General features: G+C 46.6%; 2 protein-coding genes and 1 long non-coding RNA gene across 4 annotated transcripts in view; 2 read left to right on the top strand and 1 right to left on the bottom strand.

Annotated features, from left to right (window-relative positions):
• Positions 1-15,499, bottom strand: part of LOC146691411 (uncharacterized) — an 18,545-nt gene extending 3,046 nt beyond the window's left edge. The window contains exons 1-2 of the long non-coding RNA XR_014915590.1: positions 15,477-15,499; positions 12,539-12,597 (exon numbers count right to left, since the gene is read on the bottom strand). This is a non-coding gene — a long non-coding RNA (uncharacterized LOC146691411). The remainder of the gene's footprint in view (positions 1-12,538; positions 12,598-15,476) is intronic.
• On the top strand, positions 110-9,858 carry LOC146691412 (interleukin-10 receptor subunit beta-like). 2 transcript variants are annotated; one of them, XM_085434825.1, is made up of 7 exons: positions 110-1,842; positions 2,493-2,616; positions 6,059-6,231; positions 7,744-7,898; positions 8,593-8,743; positions 8,827-8,972; positions 9,091-9,858. In XM_085434825.1, the coding sequence occupies exons 2-7, from the start codon at positions 2,546-2,548 to the stop codon at positions 9,235-9,237; spliced, it is 843 nt and encodes a 280-aa protein (XP_085290951.1). In that variant the 5' UTR covers positions 110-1,842; positions 2,493-2,545; the 3' UTR covers positions 9,238-9,858. The 2 variants fall into 2 exon arrangements, with proteins under 2 accessions (XP_085290951.1, XP_085290950.1); XM_085434824.1 differs by lacking the exon at positions 110-1,842 and adding an exon at positions 1,852-2,237.
• On the top strand, positions 14,578-21,308 carry LOC146691410 (transmembrane protein 50B). Its single transcript, XM_085434827.1, has 7 exons — positions 14,578-14,710; positions 16,677-16,863; positions 17,380-17,492; positions 18,089-18,156; positions 18,511-18,603; positions 19,331-19,388; positions 20,858-21,308. Exons 2-7 carry the CDS (start codon positions 16,765-16,767, stop codon positions 20,901-20,903), a joined length of 477 nt encoding a protein of 158 aa, XP_085290953.1. The 5' UTR covers positions 14,578-14,710; positions 16,677-16,764; the 3' UTR covers positions 20,904-21,308.

Raw genomic sequence — 21,308 nt, 5'->3', positions numbered from 1 at the left:
CAGTAAGTATTTCTGTGCAGTGGCGGTCCTAGCCTGTTTGGCGCCCTGGGCGAACACTCCCTCTGCCCCCCCCCCCCCCCCCCCCCACACACACACACACACACACACACACATATGGAGAGAGAGAGAGAGTGCATAGTATGCAAACGGCTACCAAACAGCCATCATAATTCGTCATACAATGAGAACAGGACAAATCAACAACTGACACTGACTCATTAATATTAAAACCTGTAACATAATGTGTTGTTTGGAGTTTCGTCTGTTACTGTTGCTGTTTTTACCATTTCTTCTGGGAGCAACTGTAACCCACATTATTTCCTCATTGTCAGTTGTTGATTAGCTTCCCCAGCTCATGAATGGACGCGATGCTGTTTTGATCCTGAGAGACAGTTACTTCTACATCTGCATCATCGCTCTCAGCGCCACTCTCCCAAAACTCTTCGTCAGGCTCAACATGAGCTTCCTCCATGAGGCCGCCTCTCTCTGACTCTCTGTCCAGTTCAACATCCAAACTAGGCAGAGGGTGACGTCACACAATGCACTGGCACAAGATGGCGCTGCACATGCTCTAAAACATAGGTGTCAAACTCTGGCCCGCGAAGCCATACCAAATTACTATTAGAGCTGGACTACTGGTATTATACAGCTAATATATATGTTGTTTAGTATTAAGCTTTGCTTGTTCCATATTCAGTCCATAAGAAAAGATTCATTCATATATCTGGAGGAAGGTTTTTTTTCAATAAATATCAATGTTAGCCCACGATTTTGTTCCAGTTTTCAATTTTGGCCCACTTTGTATTTGAGTTTGACACCCCTGAAAACCAGTAACTTTAAACACTTACTGGTCAAATCCATCACAGACCTGACACAGCACCTGAGCGACGGTCCACAGTTCACTGAAACCTCCTCAGAAATGCTGTCATGAAGACATTCTTAATGAAGGGAAACAGGAGGACAGACTGAGGCTGAAAATGACACCAGAACTGGACTGAAGGTCAGAGGAACAGGTGTGATGGAGAGATGGATCCACATCATGGTCAGTGTGTACGAGGAGGTCAGGAGGAGGTCCAGCAGTGAGCGTCTGCAGCCATCTGTGAAGCACGGTGGAGGCTGTGTCATGGTTTCAGGTCAGTCAGTGCTGTTGGAGATCTTAAACTGATGAATTACAGAGTCTGATCCACCACGCAGGAACATCTGGAAACATCTGACTGGCAGCAGCTTCATTTTTCAGCACGCCGATGATCCCAAACACACTGAGAGAGCAGTGAAAGCACACAGGAACACACACACGAGTCATGGAGTCCAGTGTCGAGTGGAGACTGCTTTGTTCCTCCTGAATTGGAGGCCTTGTTTCTTGAAGAGTCAAACACCATCCCGCTCATGCAGCGTTGTAGAGACATGCAGCCAGAGCTGCAAAGCACTGTGGGTGAGCCTCATGCACCCGCGTAGCTTCTACGTCTCTAAGCAGGCCTTAGCCATCACTCGTCATCGCTCGCTGTGTTATCAGTTAAATACAGGGACCAAACAGTGCTGCAAACATGCTTATCTGCTGGGAAGCTTTAACATGGGAGTCTACGGGGACGGGCTCGCTGCTTCCCCTACTGGACGTCAGAGGAACTGCATGTTTTGTGCTTCAGTGTGTTTCCGTCACCACGAGTGTGTGAACAGGTCCTCACAGCATCACACACACACTCCTGCCTTCCTTCCTTATGAGGCCCACTGTCATAATGACTTCAACCACAGACTGACCCGAGCCTCAGCTTGAACACACCGCGAGTCCGAACCCCCCTGCCCCCTAAAGCTGCCACCTGCCCACGTGACTGCACACTGTAAAAAGTAAGTGTCGGTGAAAACGTTGAGAAGTGTTACGGTTCCGTTTCGGAATAACTCGGTGCTGTTGGTTCGTCTGCCTGTGACTAAGCAGCAGACATGCGCGCTGTCACATAAATAAACCCACGTATAAATAAAGGCACGTGACACCCCGTGTGCGCGTGCTCTGGGTGAACCCACACTTTTTCCAGCGCGCTCTGATTCCTTGAAGCCGGACTCGTTTCTGCGCACACGCCAGTTTCGCTTCCGCGTACTTCCCCGCCTCTTGTTGCCGTGAAAGCTACCAGGAAACACACTCGGAGCCGGATCACAGCACACTGACAGCGGCGAACCTGCCGGGGACATGGCAGCCTCTGTGTGCGCCTTCATCCTGGCGCTTTACGCACTGTGCGGCTCCGCAGGTAAGCACACCTTTACTTTGAGGGCAGGTGAGGAGGAGGAGGCGGTCTGACGGAGGGAAAGGCAGCGCAGAGCGTCTGGAGCTCAAAAAGAAAGCTCAGCTAGTGACGAGTGTTTAAACTAAAGCTGTGAGCTGAAACCCAGAGCACAGTCTGCTGTTTACTCAGTCAGACAGGTGAACTTTGACCCCAGCACAAGAGACAGCAGTGTGTTTTAGTGTCAGCGAACAGCGCTCATGTCTTTGTGTTTGTGCTCAGCCGGCTCAGGAGGGCTCAGCGCACCCACCCACGTCCGACTGACGTCCTACAACATGGACCTGGTGCTCAGGTGGGATCCACCTGAAGGGACGACCGATGTTCTGACCTACACGGCCGAGTACAGGTGAGTCACGGCGGGTGTGACAGCTTCAGGTGATCGCAGTTTAGTGTCAGAGAACTGAGTCACTTTCAGTTTGAATGTTTACCTTCAGGAGGGCGAGTGCGATCATCACACTTAGGGCTGGGTATCGTCACTGATTTCTAGAATCGATTCAATTCCGATTCACAAGGTCCCGAATCGATTCGATCCACGATTCGATTTAATTCGATTCTATTCAATTTGAATATGGGAAATTTTGACAGTCAGAAATATTATAATTCAGATCAGTACATTTACATATTTTTGTATCTATAAAAAGGAAGCTGACACACGCAAGACTTTATCCAAGGTGTGAGCATCACAGCAGAGGCCTTTGTGTCAAAGTAGCTGAAGATAAAACACAGAAAAACATGAAGGTGATTTTCCTGTTCTGGGATTTTATAAAAATATTCTGCAGTACATCAAAAACGAAAGAAAACCATTAATCAACACATGATTGTAATCTGAAGTTACAGCGGTTTTATTAGAGACACAGCATTTTGCATAATTTCAAAAAGTTTTAATTTGTTCAGTATTGAACGGCAGAAATTAGGTTTTCTTTTCGGAAGTATATAAAACGAAAAAAAAAGAAAGTCGGCCGACAGCCTGTAAACAACGGTAGTCTTGTGCGTAACAAGTAAGCGAATAATGAAGAAAACAGATTTTTAGACGGGAAACTGTTCTTGAAGTATACTGAGAGAGAGAGGGAGAGAGAGAGAGAGCTGTGCATCGTGGTCGAAGCAAAACAGTAAAAGTCAGAGTGAATACATGACGATGTTTATGTGAAGCATAGTTTGGATCTTCTTTTGCTGCTGGTTCGGTCAATATTGTTTGGAGAGACATCAAACTAACAGCTTTAGAATCAGCGCATAAAGGGCGTGAACACACGGACCCGCCGAATCAGAATCAGCGAGCTGTCGGCTTTCAGCCCCGACCGTGAGAAAGGCGACATCTCACTGATTCTGATCCGTGGGTTCGCGCTGTGTGTTTAAGTCTTTGTGCAGAATCCGTGTTCCTGCTCTCATTTACTCTCTTAGCTGTTTGGTGGTTCTTGAAATTTTGTGAGATTTCACCAGAGATTCTGGCATTTCGGGCAAAATAAATTTATATAAAAAAATCGATTCAGGATTTTAATGAATCGATTTTACGTTATCCAAGCCAGAATCGATTTTAATCGATGAATCGATTATAAAAACCCAGCCCTAATCACACTGCGAGCTAGAAAAGGAAACTTAATCTTTGGGTCTTACTCGTCGCTGTCAGTGGAAAATCAAAGATTCCAGAGCAGCTGGGCTCAGAAATGGACGTTATTCTTCCTCCAAAGAGTCCGATCACCTCAGTGTTTGGGAGCAGGTCACACTTCGCTTTGTCATATTTTTAGTTGCTCTCTGAATCAGGGATGCCAAAATAAAAAATGAAAGGCTGCAGCAATAAAACATCCGCTGATGCTTTCTCCTATGAAACCCTTCGGTTCAGCGATGCTGCAGAGCTTCAGGTCCTGCTGGGATTTGTCCCAAGTAAGGCGTGAGCCTTTTCCCAGGGTCTGCATGGACTGAAGGAACAGTGACTGCAATAAAGCCTGTGAGCGCAGGATGTACTCTGTTCAGGCCACATAGAGGAAGTTGGATAAACTGTCAGTAAGATAATCCATGCAGAATGTGAACTAATGAAATCCGATGTGGCAGATCCACAGACCGCCCCTGAGAAGACCCGCCTACCTTGATGTACTCACGCGTGCGAGCAAACCTGACCCCCACGACAAGCCCATTACCGTCAGATTATGAAACGCCACCCTATTCAGCTCTTCCCACCATGTCTGTGTCCGATGGGCTCCTGCAAAAAGCTCATTATCTGCAAACTGACGCGCCGCCATCCCTGCATGAGGAAGCACCTGTACCTCCAGGTGAAGCGCTGATGGTGCCTCGCGATGAGGAGACTGAAACAGCCGTGTCCAAAGAAGAAGTACAAACGCAGTTATGGAATCACAAAGTCACAAAAGTTACTCATCCAAGAGCGGGGGAACGGTGAGTTCCAGCTGTTGTTCTGGGAGAGATCATTCTAAGAAGAACGGATTTCATGAGTCTGTATAAATGTGCCCTCGTGTCCAGCATCAGGAGTTTTTCCTGCAGGCAGTATAAATTTGAACCTGATGTCTTTCTGTAGGAACAAACATTTAAAACTCAGCGCTGAGTAAACCTTCCATCACACCTGGATTTACCTGGATGCAGAGGTGCGGCGGTTATTCTGTAGAACGCCGTGCGCTGATGAACAGTGTGTTTGCAGACTCGTGGATTAGTCGTGTTTTTTCTCTCCTGTTGAGATGTCGAGTAAAACCGTCACAGGAACATCTTCGCTTCTTTGTGGGTGTTGACCTCCGACCTCAGCCCCTCCTCCCTGCGCTGTCAGATCTCGGCTTTATGAGGTCGATCTGATGAAGACGTGCGTTCAGGCAGAAGTCAGGAGGCGGAGTCATGTTCAGATGAACAGATTAAACTGCGGTGCGTTTGTGGAACCGACACAACCGCCGTCATGTCCAAACATAATCTCAGCATCTGATTGGTCAGGGCACAGCCTTCCATCTGTGCCCGGCTCAGGCAAGCCGGCGGCGTTCCCGGGTCTTCTTTGCGTGGACGCAGTGATGATCCTGAGCCCATGCAGATGTGTCCATCCAGCTGTGTGCGCTCTGGAAACACCCGGCCTCCTCTTTAGTTGGCAGACGTCGAGGTTTACACTCTTCTCCAGCCTTTTGTTGCAGCTCGTCCAACTTTTCTGAAAAACGATTCTAAAGCGGTGTCAGTGTCAGCACTCGATGTGCTCCCTTTGTGCGTTTTCAGATGATCCTTAATGATTATTTAAAAACAGTATGCACGTGCTCTGAAACGGTGAGGACAGCGCAGTGACTGCAGACCGGTTTAGTCCTGCTTTGCATATGAATCTGTGATATCTGCACCATCAGTCCTGCTGTTCCACATTTCTGAAAAGCTGCAATCAGATCACTTACAGGAAGAACAGCACCTGCCTTTCTCCTGCTCTCCGGCCCACTGAAGCCATTTTAATATGTGTGGTGTGGTTTGTGAGGACCGTGGTGAAATCGAAGCTGTTATTGTTGCGGTCCAGGTGTTCACACAACAGAAACGTCCTCTTATCTGCAGCGTCTCTGTTCTGGGAAACGCCTCCACTCGACTGACTCGTTAGAAAGCAAACGCACGCTTTTCTGTCCCGATGCACAAACGGTGAACGTGGCGTTCCAGCTTTGATGTAACCAGCACCGCCAGCTCGTGTGAGCGTTAGTTTCTTTGCTTCGTGCCGTCACACGTCCTGCAGGATAAAGTCGTGAGATCTTCTTGAACAGCGGTCGTGTTCCCGAGAGGAGAACATCTGTCTGAAGTCACACCTGTGACGCCATCGCTGTGTTTCTCTGTTACAGAAGCTTAGCAACTGGATACAACAATGGCTGCACAAACACATCAGCCCTCAAATGTGAGTTCACCTCCTCCTCCATCACCGTGCACGGGAGTTACACGGGCAGAGTGCGGGCGCATCGGGGGGCCGAGAGCTCCAGCTGGGTGGAGAGTAACGTCATTGACATGGACAGACACAGTAAGTGAAGCTCGTCATATGTATTTAGTATTTATTTATTTATTGTCATTGTCAAGAACAATGAAATTGCGTTTGGGGCTTCCATACAACCCCAAAAAAAAAAAAAAAAAAAAAAAGAAGAAAATAATAAATACCCCTTAAAACCCAAGTGTACATATTTAACCCAGTGTGACTCCAATGCAATAAGACAATCCTTAGCAATAATGTTCGTAGAAATTCAGACAAAGACCTGAGAAACATGACAAAATACAACAATGCAACCCATTCAATATTATTGTACTGTGAGATATGATATCAGATATGATAGTTATCTATTTAAGAAAGAGGGGGGGGGGGGGGGGGGCAGGAGGGGGAAGAGAATAAAGATATGATGCACCAATGCAGACCAGTTCATTGCTATTAAGAAGTTGGATATGGTTATTGTCCGTGAGAGGGGGGCAGAGAGTTCAGGAGCCTCACAGCCTGTGGATACAGGCTGTTGGCTTTCTAACGTTTGGTGTTTCTGCGGAGCTCGTTTGTCTCTGATCCAGTAGCGTGACACAGAGAGGAAAACCGACTATTAGCCGATGACGAGCTGATGGGTGTCGTTTATCCCACTGAAACTTTTGCCCGTTTGGCACTCGGGTGGAAATTTTAGCTCTGTGCTAAAAAACCAGCCCATAGTGATTGGAGAGGGGATCTAACCCCTGCAGTTATCTGCATTTGAAACTATGAAATCTGCAGGCACAAAGCAAGACCTTTGCTTCTGGGAGCTTTTGGTATCCTCTCGTTGGCCACTTCTACTGGACAGAGCTGAAGCTTTTCCAGTTGTGCCACATGTGCTCCACAGTGGGAAATGTTGCTCTAACTCCCATCGGCTGCTCAGTTTTGTTCCAAGCTTCCATGTTAGTGGATTTCCAGGCCAAGACTTTCCCCTCTGTCGTCTGGTATTTACAAAGGAAGAGGCTAAAAAGCCAGCTGACAATTATAAGGCAGCAGATAATAACCCTCACAGCTGACTTGTAGATGATTAAGGTTATTTTCCCTCGTGTAATGTCATCATTGATCTAACAGAACAAGTTTTGGGAGGTAAAATGAAAGATTGGTGAATGAGACCATTTGGTGGCTCTCAGAGAAGCTTCCTGAGATCAGGATGGTCCCCTTCAGCTCCGGTTCAGACTGTGGCAGCAGCTGTGTGGGGAGTCTGCAGTTATGCAATGACTGCTTCAGCAGGGGACGTCTGAAGAGCCTCGCTGAGCTGAAGACGATCAGAAATGAAACCGTGAGCGAGCTTTTCAGCGTCTCGCTCGTCAGAGCTCTCGCCGTCGCTGACTTCAGTCCAGTCAGAGTGAAATCCTGGTTTCTGTGTTTCTGTCTGTGTCCTCAGTGAAACCGTCTGCCGTCATGGTGGGAACCTCCCCAGCTCCAAGCACACTGGCATAACAGAGCTGTAGCAGATGGAGTGGACTGTTAGAGAAGCTGCAGCTTTGATTTTGTCCAATAAAAACGTCTCTCCACATCTGTCCCCCTCAGCCTTCATCGGTCCACCTGATGTGACTCTTCATGTCACTGGGACATCTTTGGAAGTCAGCATTAAAGACCCAGTGTTCAAGCAGTCAGAACTGAGGGAGACGTACACCTCGGCCACCTATAACATCACCTACTGGAAGAGCAGCTCGAAGGAAGAGGTGGGAACGCCGGTTTGTAGTTTTAGCTTCTAATATTATTAGAAGCTAACATTATGCCAGCTAATATCAGGCTCCAGTGTCCTAAAATCACACTTTCCCTCTGATAAACAGTTTGATTACGTTCTCATATCACACGAGAGTTTGTTCACAAAGCGTCTGGGTGCAACAATGTTAGATGCACAATAAAGTTTCATTAAACCAGCTAAAAGCAGCAGAAACAGCATTGCTAAGGACACTTAAGCATAAGCTCAACAACTCATGGCTGAGCTCCCCTGACTTGCACTGGCCTCCTGTCACAGAGCTTCACAGCCTCTTTCAGATTAAATAAAGGTGGCGGCGTCTCGCCCACCAGTGACAGCTGAGGTAAACAGCACTGACAGCCTTCCACAGGCTTGGAGGTGGACGCGGTCCAAACAGTAGCAGGAATACGGCCACAACCGTTATGATGTACAGTCCAAATTTCATGTGTTTGATCTCTCATAGAAGCATGTTTGTCCTACAGCAGCCACCGTAGTTAGAGCTACGCACTTAAAGTGTGAGGGGTAAGAAACTGCTGACAGCTAGTGATGATGTTTTACACACTGTAACTAGGGATGCACCGATACTGGTATCGGTGCATCCCTAACTGTAACTTTTAAAAATTCAAAGAGTGAAAACAGTGAAATCAGCTGAGCTCCTCTGCTGCCTCCTACAGGTAGAAACAATGAGTGACATGATGCAGGACCGAGTGGTTCTTAGTGACCTGGACCCGCTGAGCGAATACTGCGTCCAGGTCCAAATCATCACCAACATGAACCCCAGACCGAGCGAGTACAGCGACGTCGTCTGTGAGCGCACTGGTGACGGTAGGCACCGCCGTCACACAGCCGTCACAATCGCTCAAGGTGTCGCTGATGGGCTCACCTGCTGCTGTGTGGTTTTCTTACAGTGGATGCAGCTCCGTGGGTGGCGGCCGTGGTGGCGTTTGTGGTCATGGCCACGGTGGTGGCTCTGGTGGTGACTCTGGTGGTCTACTGGAAACAAATCTCCAAGTTCCTGTGCCCAGAAGTCGTGCTGCCGCCACACTTTAAAGAGGTGTGTGTGTGTGTGTGTGTGTGTGTGTGTGTGTGTGTGTGTGTGTGTGTGTGTGTGTGTGTGTGTGTGTGTGTGTGTTCTTTAATCTAACACTGACCTTTCTGCCCCGCCCCCTCAGTCTCTGCTGCTGAATGATCCCAACTCCATCTACCCAGTCTCGCTGCCCTCTGAGCACTGCGACCACGTCAGCATCGTAGCAGACCACAGGACTGAGGAGGAAGGAGGGTGCAGCACTCAGCCTGATACCTCACAGGATGGGGGCTAGGAGGCGCAGGAGGGGGTGGGATGCACTTTAAAGACTCTGAGAATCGGCCTCTGACTGTGAGGTTTTAGAGCTGTGAACTCTGCAGCAGTGAAGTGATGAAGACGAGCAAGAACAGGTGAAGCTGGCCCAGGTGAAGCTGTTCCCACTGTCACAGGCTGCTGTTTATACTTTAATAGTTTATTCATGTCAATGTAAATGTTTTGCTTTCTACTGGTTTTTTAATGGTTTTAATGGTCGGAGGTTAACCGAAGCCTCTGCTGCTCCTGCTCGTAGGAACCAGGTGACCCGATGCTGGGCTGTACTGAGACAGTCTGGGTCTTTTACTGCTCTGTCTTCGTAGCCCAGTTTAATTACGTGTTCAGTAACTGGATTACAACATAACTACATGTGAAGGTGTAGCCCTGCAGGCTGTGTGTTTGGGTGTAGTAATAACTGATGTGGGGATGAGGTTGGCTTGGGTTTGCCACCAGCTGCTGTGAGACCTCGCCGTCCTCTGCTGTTTCCAGCGGGTTCACCTTGGATCTCCATCAGGCAGGATTCGGGCCGTCCAGCAGAACTTATGATGAAGAAGTGTGATCACTGTAAATACTCTGATTTATTTCTAATAAAAGTCTTTGTGACGGATGAAATGCTTCTGATTGTTCTTCGCTACAGAAACACGTGAAACATCGTTTTAAATCAGACTCAAACTTGGCTGCTGGTGTTCCAGATCAAGTGGCGTTGGTCAAACAGATGTGTGGTAGACTTGCTTTTCAGGACTCCATTTGAGTGCTCACAAAGTAAACTGCACGCTTTAGTTGTGAAGCGAAAACGCTGAAATCGCAGTAATAACACGTGCGAGGGGAACGATAGCAACGACAAGATTCTCCAGATCGTTTGCTCTGTCCTGTGAACTGCATCGGCGTGGTGTCAGTCGTTTGGTGTTTCTGCGATCGTGCGAGAGAACATCACCAGGTAAACTTTTTGAATATTTTATTGTTCAGCAGCAACAAGACTGACGGAGTGTGTTTGAGGGAAGCTCACAAATGTCAGGGAGGAAATATTTGATGTTTATTTGCTGGTTTGTCGGTAGCAGCTCCTGAAAAGCAAGTCTACCACACATCTGTTCGAGCAACTGTTGCCAACCAAGTTGATTTTGCCTCTGACAAAGACGACTCCTCAGCCAGGCCTCATTTCAAAGCCCTGTAGCGCCACCCTGAGGCCCCAGTGCTACCTGTACACGGGCCGTTGAGGCCAGCAGGAGGCGCTCCAGTTGAACTTGTTTTCCCATCAGTCACTGCGTGGACGCACACTTCAGCTGCATTTATGAATCATTTGAACCCTCCTTTATTTATTTTGTGCATCTCGATGATGTTTTGTTCTGCTGGGCTGTTCTTTTGGTCCGGCTCTCAGACTAAAGGTCAGCTGTCACATCACATGTTTTTTTACAGGCTACTGACAAAAAAACAAACACTTTTAACCACATCCTCGCTGAAAACACAGAAATGCAGAACTTCAGCAGCACAGGAAGTTTCAGGGTTTTACTCAGAACCAGAAAAACTTTATTTTGAGACGTGAGGCAGAGCCTTCAGTTTTCAGGCCCCTCTTCTGTGGAACCAGTTTGGATCCAGGAGACAGACACTATCTCTACTTTCAAGATCAGGCTTCAAACTTTCCTCTTTGCTAAAGCATATAGTTAGGGCTGGACCAGGTGACCCTGAATCCTCCCTTAGTTATGCTGCAATAGACGTAGGCTGCCGGGGATTCCCATGATGCACTGGGTGTTTCTTCTTCACTCTCTTAAACAAAGTCTATTTTAGTTTCATGATCTGTAATGAAATGATCTAAATCATTTATAAAACAAACTGACCTCTACACCTGATCTTAAAACCTATTTTGTCACATCTAAGTTGTAATTGGAACATGAGATGAAAATGCAAAGTTTTCTTTTCTTCACTGTTACTTGTGTTGTTGCAGGATGGGGTTAAAATCATATTTTCCTGGGTATGAGCTCCTGATCCCTCAGCTCCCAGTATGAAGTGGTTTAGTGGTGTTCTTCTCACAGGCATCTGTGTCACCTTCCCTGGAGCTGCTGGTTTAATCTTTTAAACTTGTAGGTCCTGAAACAATCTTTGCTTTCCAGTAAAATTCCTTTTGTGTCTCGTTTGTCCTGAAAAGTTTATCTGGCTGTGTTTCCTACTGACGTTGGAACTGTGACAGTTTCAGTATGGCTGTTGAGGACAGCGCGCATACTAGGGCTGCCACGACTAGTCACGATTAGTCGACTAGTCACGATTAGTCGACTAGTCACGATTAGTCGACTAGTCACGACTAGTCGACTAGTCACGACTAGTCGACTATCAAAATGGTCGACGACTGATTTAATAGTCGACGCGTCGTTTGAAGCTTTGTAAGATCCCAAAAGACGCAGGAATAAGTAGCAGGATTTAAGAGTGTAATAACGGACTGAAACAGAAGATGGCAGCACTGCATGTACAAGGATGCCAGCTGCCGTTAAACCCCGTAGAAGAAAAAGAAGAAGTAGCTGTGTCCGGTATCATAGCTTTTTTTTATCGGAGCATTTTTTCTTTTTTTGCCGATGCCCGTGATGCCGCCCCGGGCAAACCGCCCGTGTCGCCCGTATCTAAAACCGCTGCTGTTTCTGTGTTCTGTTGCTTCCTGTGTACTCCACTCTGTCATACTGTAGATTTGATTCATCGTTTACAGGTGAAGCTGTCATTAAAATCATTGAATGAGATCAATGAATCAGTGATCAGGATCCAGTGGATGGATACGATTCAGCCTGTGGTTGTGATGTGAATAAATCTGTGATCTCTGATCAGTTTGTTTAAGGATCACATTTTCATACAGAGGGATTTATTTTGGCTTCACAGTCGCTGAAGCTTCAAACATGTCAGCAGGCTGGTGGTTATTATGGGATGGCATCCTCTCCTGCTGGGTGAGCAGAGTCTGTTCATTTTCATTACAGTCCAGGGTCATGGTGTGGGCGGAGCCTATCACAGGTCTCATAGGGTGAGAGATGGGTACACCTGTACAGGTTTCGATCCATCACAGAGCTCTGTGTGCCTGAGTCAGACATTTGAACTTTATACAGCTTTAGGTTGTGTTTTAGTTTCAGCTGCTGAAAAAGAATCTTAGCTTATCTTGTGTTATGTTGAAGGAAAACTGAATCTCTCTCCGTAGACTCTAACACCTCAGAGTGATCTATCAGTGAGTCTGCAGATATGAACAAAAGCAGACTCAGAGCCTACCATATCGCCTCTTATCATCGCTTTAATGACGTTTCCATCTGCTATCTCACCTGCTGACACGTCTGAACCTTCACCGACACCCACAGCTGGACTCTGAACATCTGGCTGCCTAAAAAGAAGAAAACCATCCACACAAAGATTAGGAGCTGGAAAGTGATCGGGGTGAGTTTACTGCTCTGTGTGTAGCTGTTCAGTGTTGAATGTTCACGGATGAACCTCCTCAGGAGGAGAGTGAAGGAGTCGTCCTGCATCAGTATCTGTTCAGTTAGGTCCATATATATATGGACACTGACAAGTTTTGTGTTGTGACCTGTTTACTGAGTCATATTCCAGTTATAGTTATATAATAGACGTGGATATGATGGTTAGACTCTCAGCTTTCGATCGAGGGTAACCACATTCAGACTGGGTGAAGGGTTTAGGAGTTTCAGCTCCTTAACGTGTGCAACCCTCTTCTTAAGTGGGCCAAAAGTAATTGGACAGTTGACTCAAAGGCTATTTCATGGACAGGTGTGGGGAATTTCTTCATTACATCCTTATCTGTGGCCAAGTCAGTCACCTGACCTTCACCCAACTGAGCATTTCAGTTGTTCGAGACTAAACTTTGGTCAAAAAGACCCACAAACACACAGGAGCTGAAAGCTGCTGCAGTAAAGGCCTGAGAGAGAGAAGGAAACCAGCATCTGGTGATGTCTGTGAGTTTAAGACCGTCAGCAAACCCAGCAAAGGGTTTTCAACAGCGTATTAGAAATGAACACTTCATTATCACTTATTGAATCTGTGTGGGAATGAAGGGATTGTGTTAAACATACTTTAGTTCCTCACATTTTAATCCAATCTTTTTGTCCAACCCACTGAGTTAAAGCTGAAGCTCTGCATCTGAGCTGTTTCATTTAAAATGTATTGTGTTGATGCACAGAACCAAAAACAGTTGTCTGTGTCCAAATATTTATGGACCTGACTGTATTTAATCTGTATCAGGACCTTTATCCGTATCTGTATGTGTGCCTGTACCTTTATCAGCATCAGTATTTGTACATGTATCAGTATCAGGGCTGAAAGGGTTAGGGCAAGTAATCAGGCTTTCTCTGGAGTGGGTGGAGGTGACGGTGCTGTGAGTCTGCATCGCCTCTCTGAACAGAAATCTGACCTTCCACATGCTGTTCTGGTCATTAGAAGAAAAATATATTTTTAGTAAATGAAAGCTGACGTTTCAATAAAATGAAGTGAGAGAGCGGCCGATTGTCCTTTGGTGGAAGAGAAAAGCTGTGGCCTGTGTTTCTGAACGAAGCCCAGAGGTCTGTCCATGACAGGAACGCTTGTCTGAGGCTCTCTGATGATGAAGAGCACCGCTCTGCTTCATGTTCACGTCTGACTGAAGCTCGTTCAGAGCAGCAGCTCTCAGGTCAACCTCGCAGCCTTTTTCTCTCGCCGTCTGTCTGTGTCTGAAGTCTGGAGCCGTTTCAGACTTTCATGCTGATGTTTGGCTCGAACAAGCAGGAGATTTCTGAGGTTTTCTCATGAATCAGTCTCTGCTGGTTTGTGGAAAAACCATCAACATCAAACATCAAAGCAAGGCAGCAACATGAGTCCAGCTCAGAGAAGACTCAGTGAAAACAGCGACACCTACTGGACACTTACTGTGGCCACATGTGATAATGCCGTTGCTGTTCTACTCTTCTCTCTCATTTTTAGTTCATGGACAACAAACCAGCTTATAGAACAAAACATATTAAGAAGGCTGCTGTGTTTATGGTGCTCACCACACGGGTCTCACAGATAAGACCTGAGACATCTTTCATCTGTGCTGGACTGAAGTGTGAGTGAATGCAGATCGATATGCTGATGGGAAATAAAGATGAATGAATGAAATGCAAAAACCTCCCTATGTGTAAAGATTTTTAATTTAAAACATTTTATGTAAAAATATATTTTTATATGGTTATATAATTATTCTTTATAAACGGCCTCCCCAGCCTTGGGGAATCGTTCATCACATGTGTGTATACGTGGTATTTGTTTGCCAGCATACAGCGCTTCACTACTGCTAAAGTTAGTGACTTTACAGGATGCAGAGCCTGGTCCTGACCGCAGGAGGCAGCAGTGTGCCGCAGAGCCCGTGAGGCTCCCGGAAATGAAGCCGCAGACGAGGGGCTGTGCCGTAAATGGAAAGTGAAAAACGTTGTTGCGCGGCTCTGTTTCATGGGGGTGATTGATATCAGGTGAGTTTTCAGACAGCTGGGAGGCTCGCAGGCAGGTGCGACTAACGCGCTGCTTCAGATGTTACTTGAAGGAATAAAGCGGGAAACGAGGCGGGTTACGAGCAGTTAGCGTTAGCCTCCGTTAGCTCCCGTTTGCTCGGTGGAACAAATGCTCGGTGAGCTGTGACCGTCATAGGACAGGTGTACGGTTATTAATCCAGCAGGGAGCGAAGAACAGACAGGTGTTGACAACCCTGACGGTGTGGGAATCCGCACACCTGCAGGAGGCTGACGGAGCAGCTACGCCTGTGCTGCGGTGGAGCTAACAGTTAGCCCCCGACCAGCTAGCAAACACTTTGCCCTGCGGATACACCTGCGCTTTAAATATGTACATGAGAACAAGTGAACCAGCCGGAACAAAACAGACCTCAATAACTGTGAAAGAAATAAAAAGCTGAACTACAGTGTAAAGTTATAAAATACCAATTAAATTCTAAAAGACCACAAAAGAAGCTCCTTTAAATGTAAAAGATCTCAGACTGAAAAAGAATAATAAGTCAAAATAAAGTAATTATATCACGAAATGGCTTGTTAAAAAATAAAGAAACAGTAAAATAATCAGGTTCCTGCAGGAAACTGGTGAGCAGGTGTTAGCAGGTCAGCATCTGCAGCTTCAGTCCATCACTGAAGCATCTCAGTGTTGGAGCCGGGACAGGTGACACTCCTAAAATTGGGCCTCTCTTTTTACCCACTAAGTCACCATGGTAACGGATGCTCAACACCTTACCTGGTCATAACCTGCACCTGGTCAGGAGGAGGTAATGTTCAGAAGCTTTTTCCTGAGAGCAGTGAAAGAACCCCGGCTGTGAATCTCAGACTGAACTTGTGATCATCTGATCACGTGCTGTTGGAGGAAATGTCTAAATGTTGTTCTGTGTGATTCTGACCTGCTGCTGAGTAGGGCTGCACGATTTTGCATAAAATGAGAATCACGATTTTTTGGCTTAGAATTGAGATCACGATTCTCTCACGATTCTCTTTTCCAGTATAAATATTTATTGCACTTATTAACTGCACATCAACTTCGTAACAGTTGAGCCTGAACATAAAAACAATAAATAAACATAAAAACAACAAATGTCTCACGTTTTGTTGTTGCTGCAAAATGTTGTACTGCTTGAAATTCCGTCTCCACCGTTGCTCGACGCTGCGTGTACAGAGCAGGTAGTGCAACAATAGAAAAATAGTTGCGGGACGGCACTGTGTAGCGTTTGTCTAGGGTGTTGATCATTTTCCTAAATCCCTCGTTTTGCACAGTGTTGATGGAGCCATATCTTTGGTCAGGTGATTAGTGATAGCCTCCGTAATGTCTTTGAGTTCGACGGGTATAGGGAAGCGCTGTGTAAGGTTCCCGTTATTGGTGTTTGGGTGGTTGACCGGGACGGATTTTCTCCTGTCACTTTCTCGTCATCCCTGACGTGCGCTCCGTTGTTTTTTCCTGCTAATTTTAGCATCACACGGCAGCTTCTGTATCACGTGGTATAAGGCTCCGCCCTTGTCATTTATTGAGCAGGAAGAGTGAGCGCTTGTTTTCATGCAGATTACGTCCCGGATCAAAATGCGGTACAATCGTCTTTAAATCGTTGTCATTTGGAAATGAGATCGCACATAAGTATGAATCGAGATCGCGATTTTCTAACGATTAATCGTGCAGCCCTACTGCTGAGTCTGTAAGCTGATGCGTGACAGTGAGCTAAACCCAGGTAGAAACATGGATCTGTTTCTCCCGTCTGTTTATTTTTCAAAACGTTCTTCTGCGATTAAAATGGAAAAAAAAACCTTCTGAATGACGATGTGTCCTCATATTTCTGACAGTTTGTAGCAGATGTGGTGAAAATCAATGTCCGTTGGTTCTGGTTGAATCTTCAGGTCCAGACGTCCTTCACCCGCTGCAGGACGCTGTTAACGGCCTGTGTTTGTTTTAAAGGCGCCTTTCACAGAGTGTGAGCAGCTGCTGAGGGGGCGGCAGACTCGCCTGTCAGGACAACTGAAGAAGAAGAAGGCGGAGGAGGAGGATGGCCGGCTTTTTGGATAACTTCCGCTGGCCCGAGTGTGAATGCATCGACTGGGGCGAGAGGAGGAATGCCGTGGCCTCCATCGTGGCCGGAGTTCTGGTTAGTGTGAGGCAGAGAGGGGCGGAGTCTGTTTGAAATCTCCGATAAGATAAATGTTCGCCGCTGGGAGGTTGGTGAATGGTGGAGGTCTTATTGGAGCTGTAAATATTCCGCTTCACGCGATCTGTTTCCCGTTTGTCCCAGAACAACGCCATAATCTGTGTTTACCTCAAACATGACTGTTAATAATCCAGAAGTTTGCTGTGATAGTCTGATGTAAAAACCAGTCCAGCTAAGACACATCTGATCAATCAAAGCCTCATTCACACAAACACTTTTTGCTTTGCTTTCTATCCAACATTCACACACATTCATCCATCGGAGAGCAGTGAGGTTTAGTATCTTTCCAAGGATATTTGGTATGCAGACTGGAGCAGCCAGATGAGCTGAGCTGCAGCCACCCCATGATCTGTAAACACTCAGACATTAGTGACAGCACGGATGTCTGCTAAGGATGGACAGGAAGTAAAACCTTTAGAAACGTCACGTCTCGCTGTGCACGTTCTCTTCTTTTAGTTCTTCACCGGCTGGTGGATCATGATCGACGCCGCTGTGGCGTATCCAACCCAGGAGCAGATGAACCACGCCTTCCACACCTGTGGCGTCTTTTCCACCATCGCTTTCTTCATGTAAGTGTGAAACGTTGCTTTCATACCGTACATGCTTTCAGAGTTGTTAGACCATTGAGGCGCGGGCGGGTGGGGGAGAGTTATCCACATGAAAACACATGTAAGATTTGCTTGGGTTTGTTCATGTGCCTCACAGCCTCTTTACAAGCAGCTGCTTTATATGGTTTCCTCCTGCAGTGAAATGTAATTTCAGCTTAAACATCTCAGCGAGGCTTTGAAAGGACAAATTGTGACCTCTGATGATGCCTCATTACTTAGAACTCTTCTTTCACCAAAGAGGAACCAAAACCTTTCACGATGTGACAGGAGAGCAGCCAAACTGCAGAATCATTCAGTCTGTTGTTATTCTGACCTCGATGCTGTTAATGAGCTGAGCTGGTGTCAGACAGGTTTGACCTCAGACTCCGAGGAAGTTACAGACCTGCCAGATTTCACGGTGTGCTTGGAAACTGGTGCTGCAGTCAAATGTGAATCAACAAAGGTCAAAAACAAAGCAGAGACTCTGAAACATCATGTGATCACTTCCTGTTTATGTCTGCAGTGTGAGCAGCATGAAGCGCTCAGACTCCTCTATGTGACTCTGTGTTCATTCTCAGGATTAATGCAGTTTCCAACGGCCAGGTGAGGGGGGACACGTACGGAGAAGGCTGCATGGGCCGGACAGGTGAGTGTTTGTCACCTGTCAGGGATCTGCTGTGGCGCTCAGAGGTGTGAGAAACACACACGTGAGGCAGATGTTAAGAGTAAAGTGCAGAGCCTCAGCTGTCTGTGTGGCTGTAAAGAGACTAATATGTGGTGTAGCTCAGTGGGTGCACAGACCACATGCCGGCGTGGGTTAGGGTTACCCTAACCCTAACCCTGTCTCTCTTCGCTGTATCTAGCCAATAAAAGCTAAAATGATATTTTAAAAAAACGTATATCTGACGGCGGTGTGAATCCTGCCCTTTGCACAGCCGTCAGGATGGACAAACACAGCACTGCTCATATGTAATTGTACTGCATGTGTCTGCGATTGCAGGAGCTCGTCTCTGGCTCTTCATCGGCTTCATGATGATGTTCGGCTCGCTCATCGGCTCCATCTGGATCCTGTTTGGAGGCTACGTAGTGCCGAGTGAGTTTCTCCCCTCAGTCTGTCCTTGCTGGTCAAACATGCAAACCTGGAAATGATCAGAAGGCTGGAGGGAAAACCAGAAGTTATACCTTTAAGTTAATAACAGCTCAGCCTGGACAAAGTCAGAGAGTATGTTATGGTTTGGAGCGCGAAGCTGCTTCATGGTGTTTTCTTCTGCTCTGAATCACATGACCGTTTTGGAAACTTGGAGCTTTTTCCTGTGGTTTGGTCTCGTTTCACACAGAAAAAATCCACACGAACCGAAAGCAAACCTCAGTGAATCACTACAAACCACACAAGGTTCAAACTGCTCATTGTTCTCGTGACTGAGGCGCAGGTAGCACTCAGGGACAGCCCTCGGTTCATTTCACCTCCAGCGGGTGCAGTTTGTGGCCTCTCACACGTGACCACAGCAGGGTGTTTGAGGTTGCAGCGTAGACCTGGTAGTTGGTCGGATTTGATCCTGAAACGATGGATCAGGGAGTCTTATTTTAAATTCAGCTTTGCTCCTGCAGCAGGTCCATGCGCTGCAGTCTTCACCCTGCTGCGCTTGCTGTGTGAGCAGCAGAAGAAAAGCCTTGTGGTTATTACACTGTGGAGTCTAAAAATACAACAAATGATTTTAATCTGACTTCCTTAGACCTGCGCAGGGAGTCGGCTCTCTCTGAGCATGCTCAGTCACAGTGAAACCTGATGTGACTGATAACATGTCGCTGTGTTCCCGCAGAGAAAGAAGTGGCTCCGGGGATGGCTGTGTTCTTTCAGAACGCCTTCATCTTTTTTAGGTGAGTGAAAAGCAGCAGCGCTGACACTGAAGCAGCTGAAACGGCGCACAGGCCTGTTGTAATTAACCAGCTTGGTGCCAAATATGTGCTTCCTGCAGCGTTGCGACACATTACATGAAACCTGTTGCATCTTATTTCCCGTAATGGGCGGGAGCTCCTGCCAGGAAAGCCTGGCTCAGTTTAACCCATTCAGGCCCCTTTCTGTTCCACTAACTGATGCAGAAAGAAGAACTAAAGGCGGGTGGATGGATACGAGCGTGAAAAGAAGCTTTAACATCCACACAGACTGTAAATACCAGATTTCTCAGGGAGGGGTTTCCAGCTCTGAATGAGTGTTTGTTTTCTAACCTGCTGCAGATTAATGATTGATTCACACCCTGTCGTGGTTGGAGTTTGTCTCAGTCCATCAGGACCATCATGTTTCACCTCCACCTGCCTTGTGCTCATGTTAGTTTAACCACAGCTGTGTAGCTTGTCGCTACCCGATCCGTACCGGAAACCCGATCGGTACCCCGCATGCGCAAATCTTACGTCACTTCCTCTCTTTGCCAACATTGCGACATAGTTGAATGATACGGTTAGCGCCCAGTTAGCTCCTAGCATTTCTCAACAGCTCTTCCTCCTTTTCAACTACCGGGACATTTAAACAATGGATAATCCGTATACAAACAAATTCATGCTTTTCTCCTCAACAGAGAGTGTCCCCCGATTGAGCAACAGCGCCGTAAAATAAGAAGAATGGCGCCTAATTTTGCTACTTGTATTACTTTTGCTGTAACAAAACAAATTTCCCACCTGTGGGACTAATAAAGGTCATCTTATCTTATCTTAATTACAGAGTTAATAATACAGACTTTATAATGTGTCACGCGAAGATTCATCAGCCACATGAAGTGTTTACTGACAACTGACAGTGATGGCGAACATCATCATCACTATTCCAATCAATCCTCTTCACAGACGAGCATAAACACGCTCGACTATCACTACATCAGATTGAGGCCACGGTTGTAATGACGCTAATTCAGTTTACAATACGGTTCATTCGCTCGGTCAGCAGGTGGCGGTATCCTCGTACACTGGGGAGTAAACTGCCATTAAACGAACAGAAGAAGAAGAAAACATCTGCACATGCGCAGTACGGCTCGGGAGCCCTGATCCGTAACTCTTTTTATTTTTGTCTACATTATATTGACATGTTTCATTATTGGAAACATTTTAACAGATGCTTGTTATTCTTAACAACAGATACTCTGACCTGTAACTATCGTAAAACGCTTCGACCGGAAGTAGACACCTTTGGCGCATGCGGGGTACCGATCGGGTTTCCGGTAGTGACACAGCTATTACATGACAGAGAGCTTCATTAGCCTCCAAACATCACAGCACTGTGGAGCTGAGCTGTGAGTTTGGATCTGTCTGCTCAGTGTGTGACATCACTGTGACATCACTGTCTTCTCTCTCTGCAGCACTCTGATCTACAAGTTTGGCCGCACTGAAGATTTATGGGGTTAAGACGTCTCTACAGACACACACACACACACACACGTGTATTTATATCCTTGTGGGGACATCTCATTGACATAATGCTTTCCCTAGTCGTTTACCCTAACCATCAAAAATGAACGCCTGACCCTAAACCAAATCATAACCTAGTTGAGTCTCAAAAATGCCTTCAAACTGGGGCCCGGTATTTTGGTCCCCATGAGGGCTGCTTGTCCCCACAAGTATAGTATACTACCAAATGTTGGTCCCCTTTAAGATGTTAATACCTGTGCACACACACACACACGGCCTTCAGATGTTTTGTATTCTGCTGTTTTAATCGAAGCTGTAAAAACAGTTTTAGTATTGTTGCTTTTTAAATGGAGACCAATCAGTGCTGCTGCGCGCAAACACACGCGCACACACACGCGCACA

This window comes from Copadichromis virginalis, linkage group LG16 (genome assembly GCF_057382275.1).
Source record: "Copadichromis virginalis isolate Kocher_CV1m ecotype Utaka linkage group LG16, C_Virginalis_male_GT1.1, whole genome shotgun sequence".
In the NCBI taxonomy this organism is placed as follows: domain Eukaryota; kingdom Metazoa; phylum Chordata; class Actinopteri; order Cichliformes; family Cichlidae; genus Copadichromis; species Copadichromis virginalis.
The sequence above is the reverse complement of the archived record's forward strand: the minus strand, read 5'-3'. Positions and strand labels throughout refer to the sequence as shown.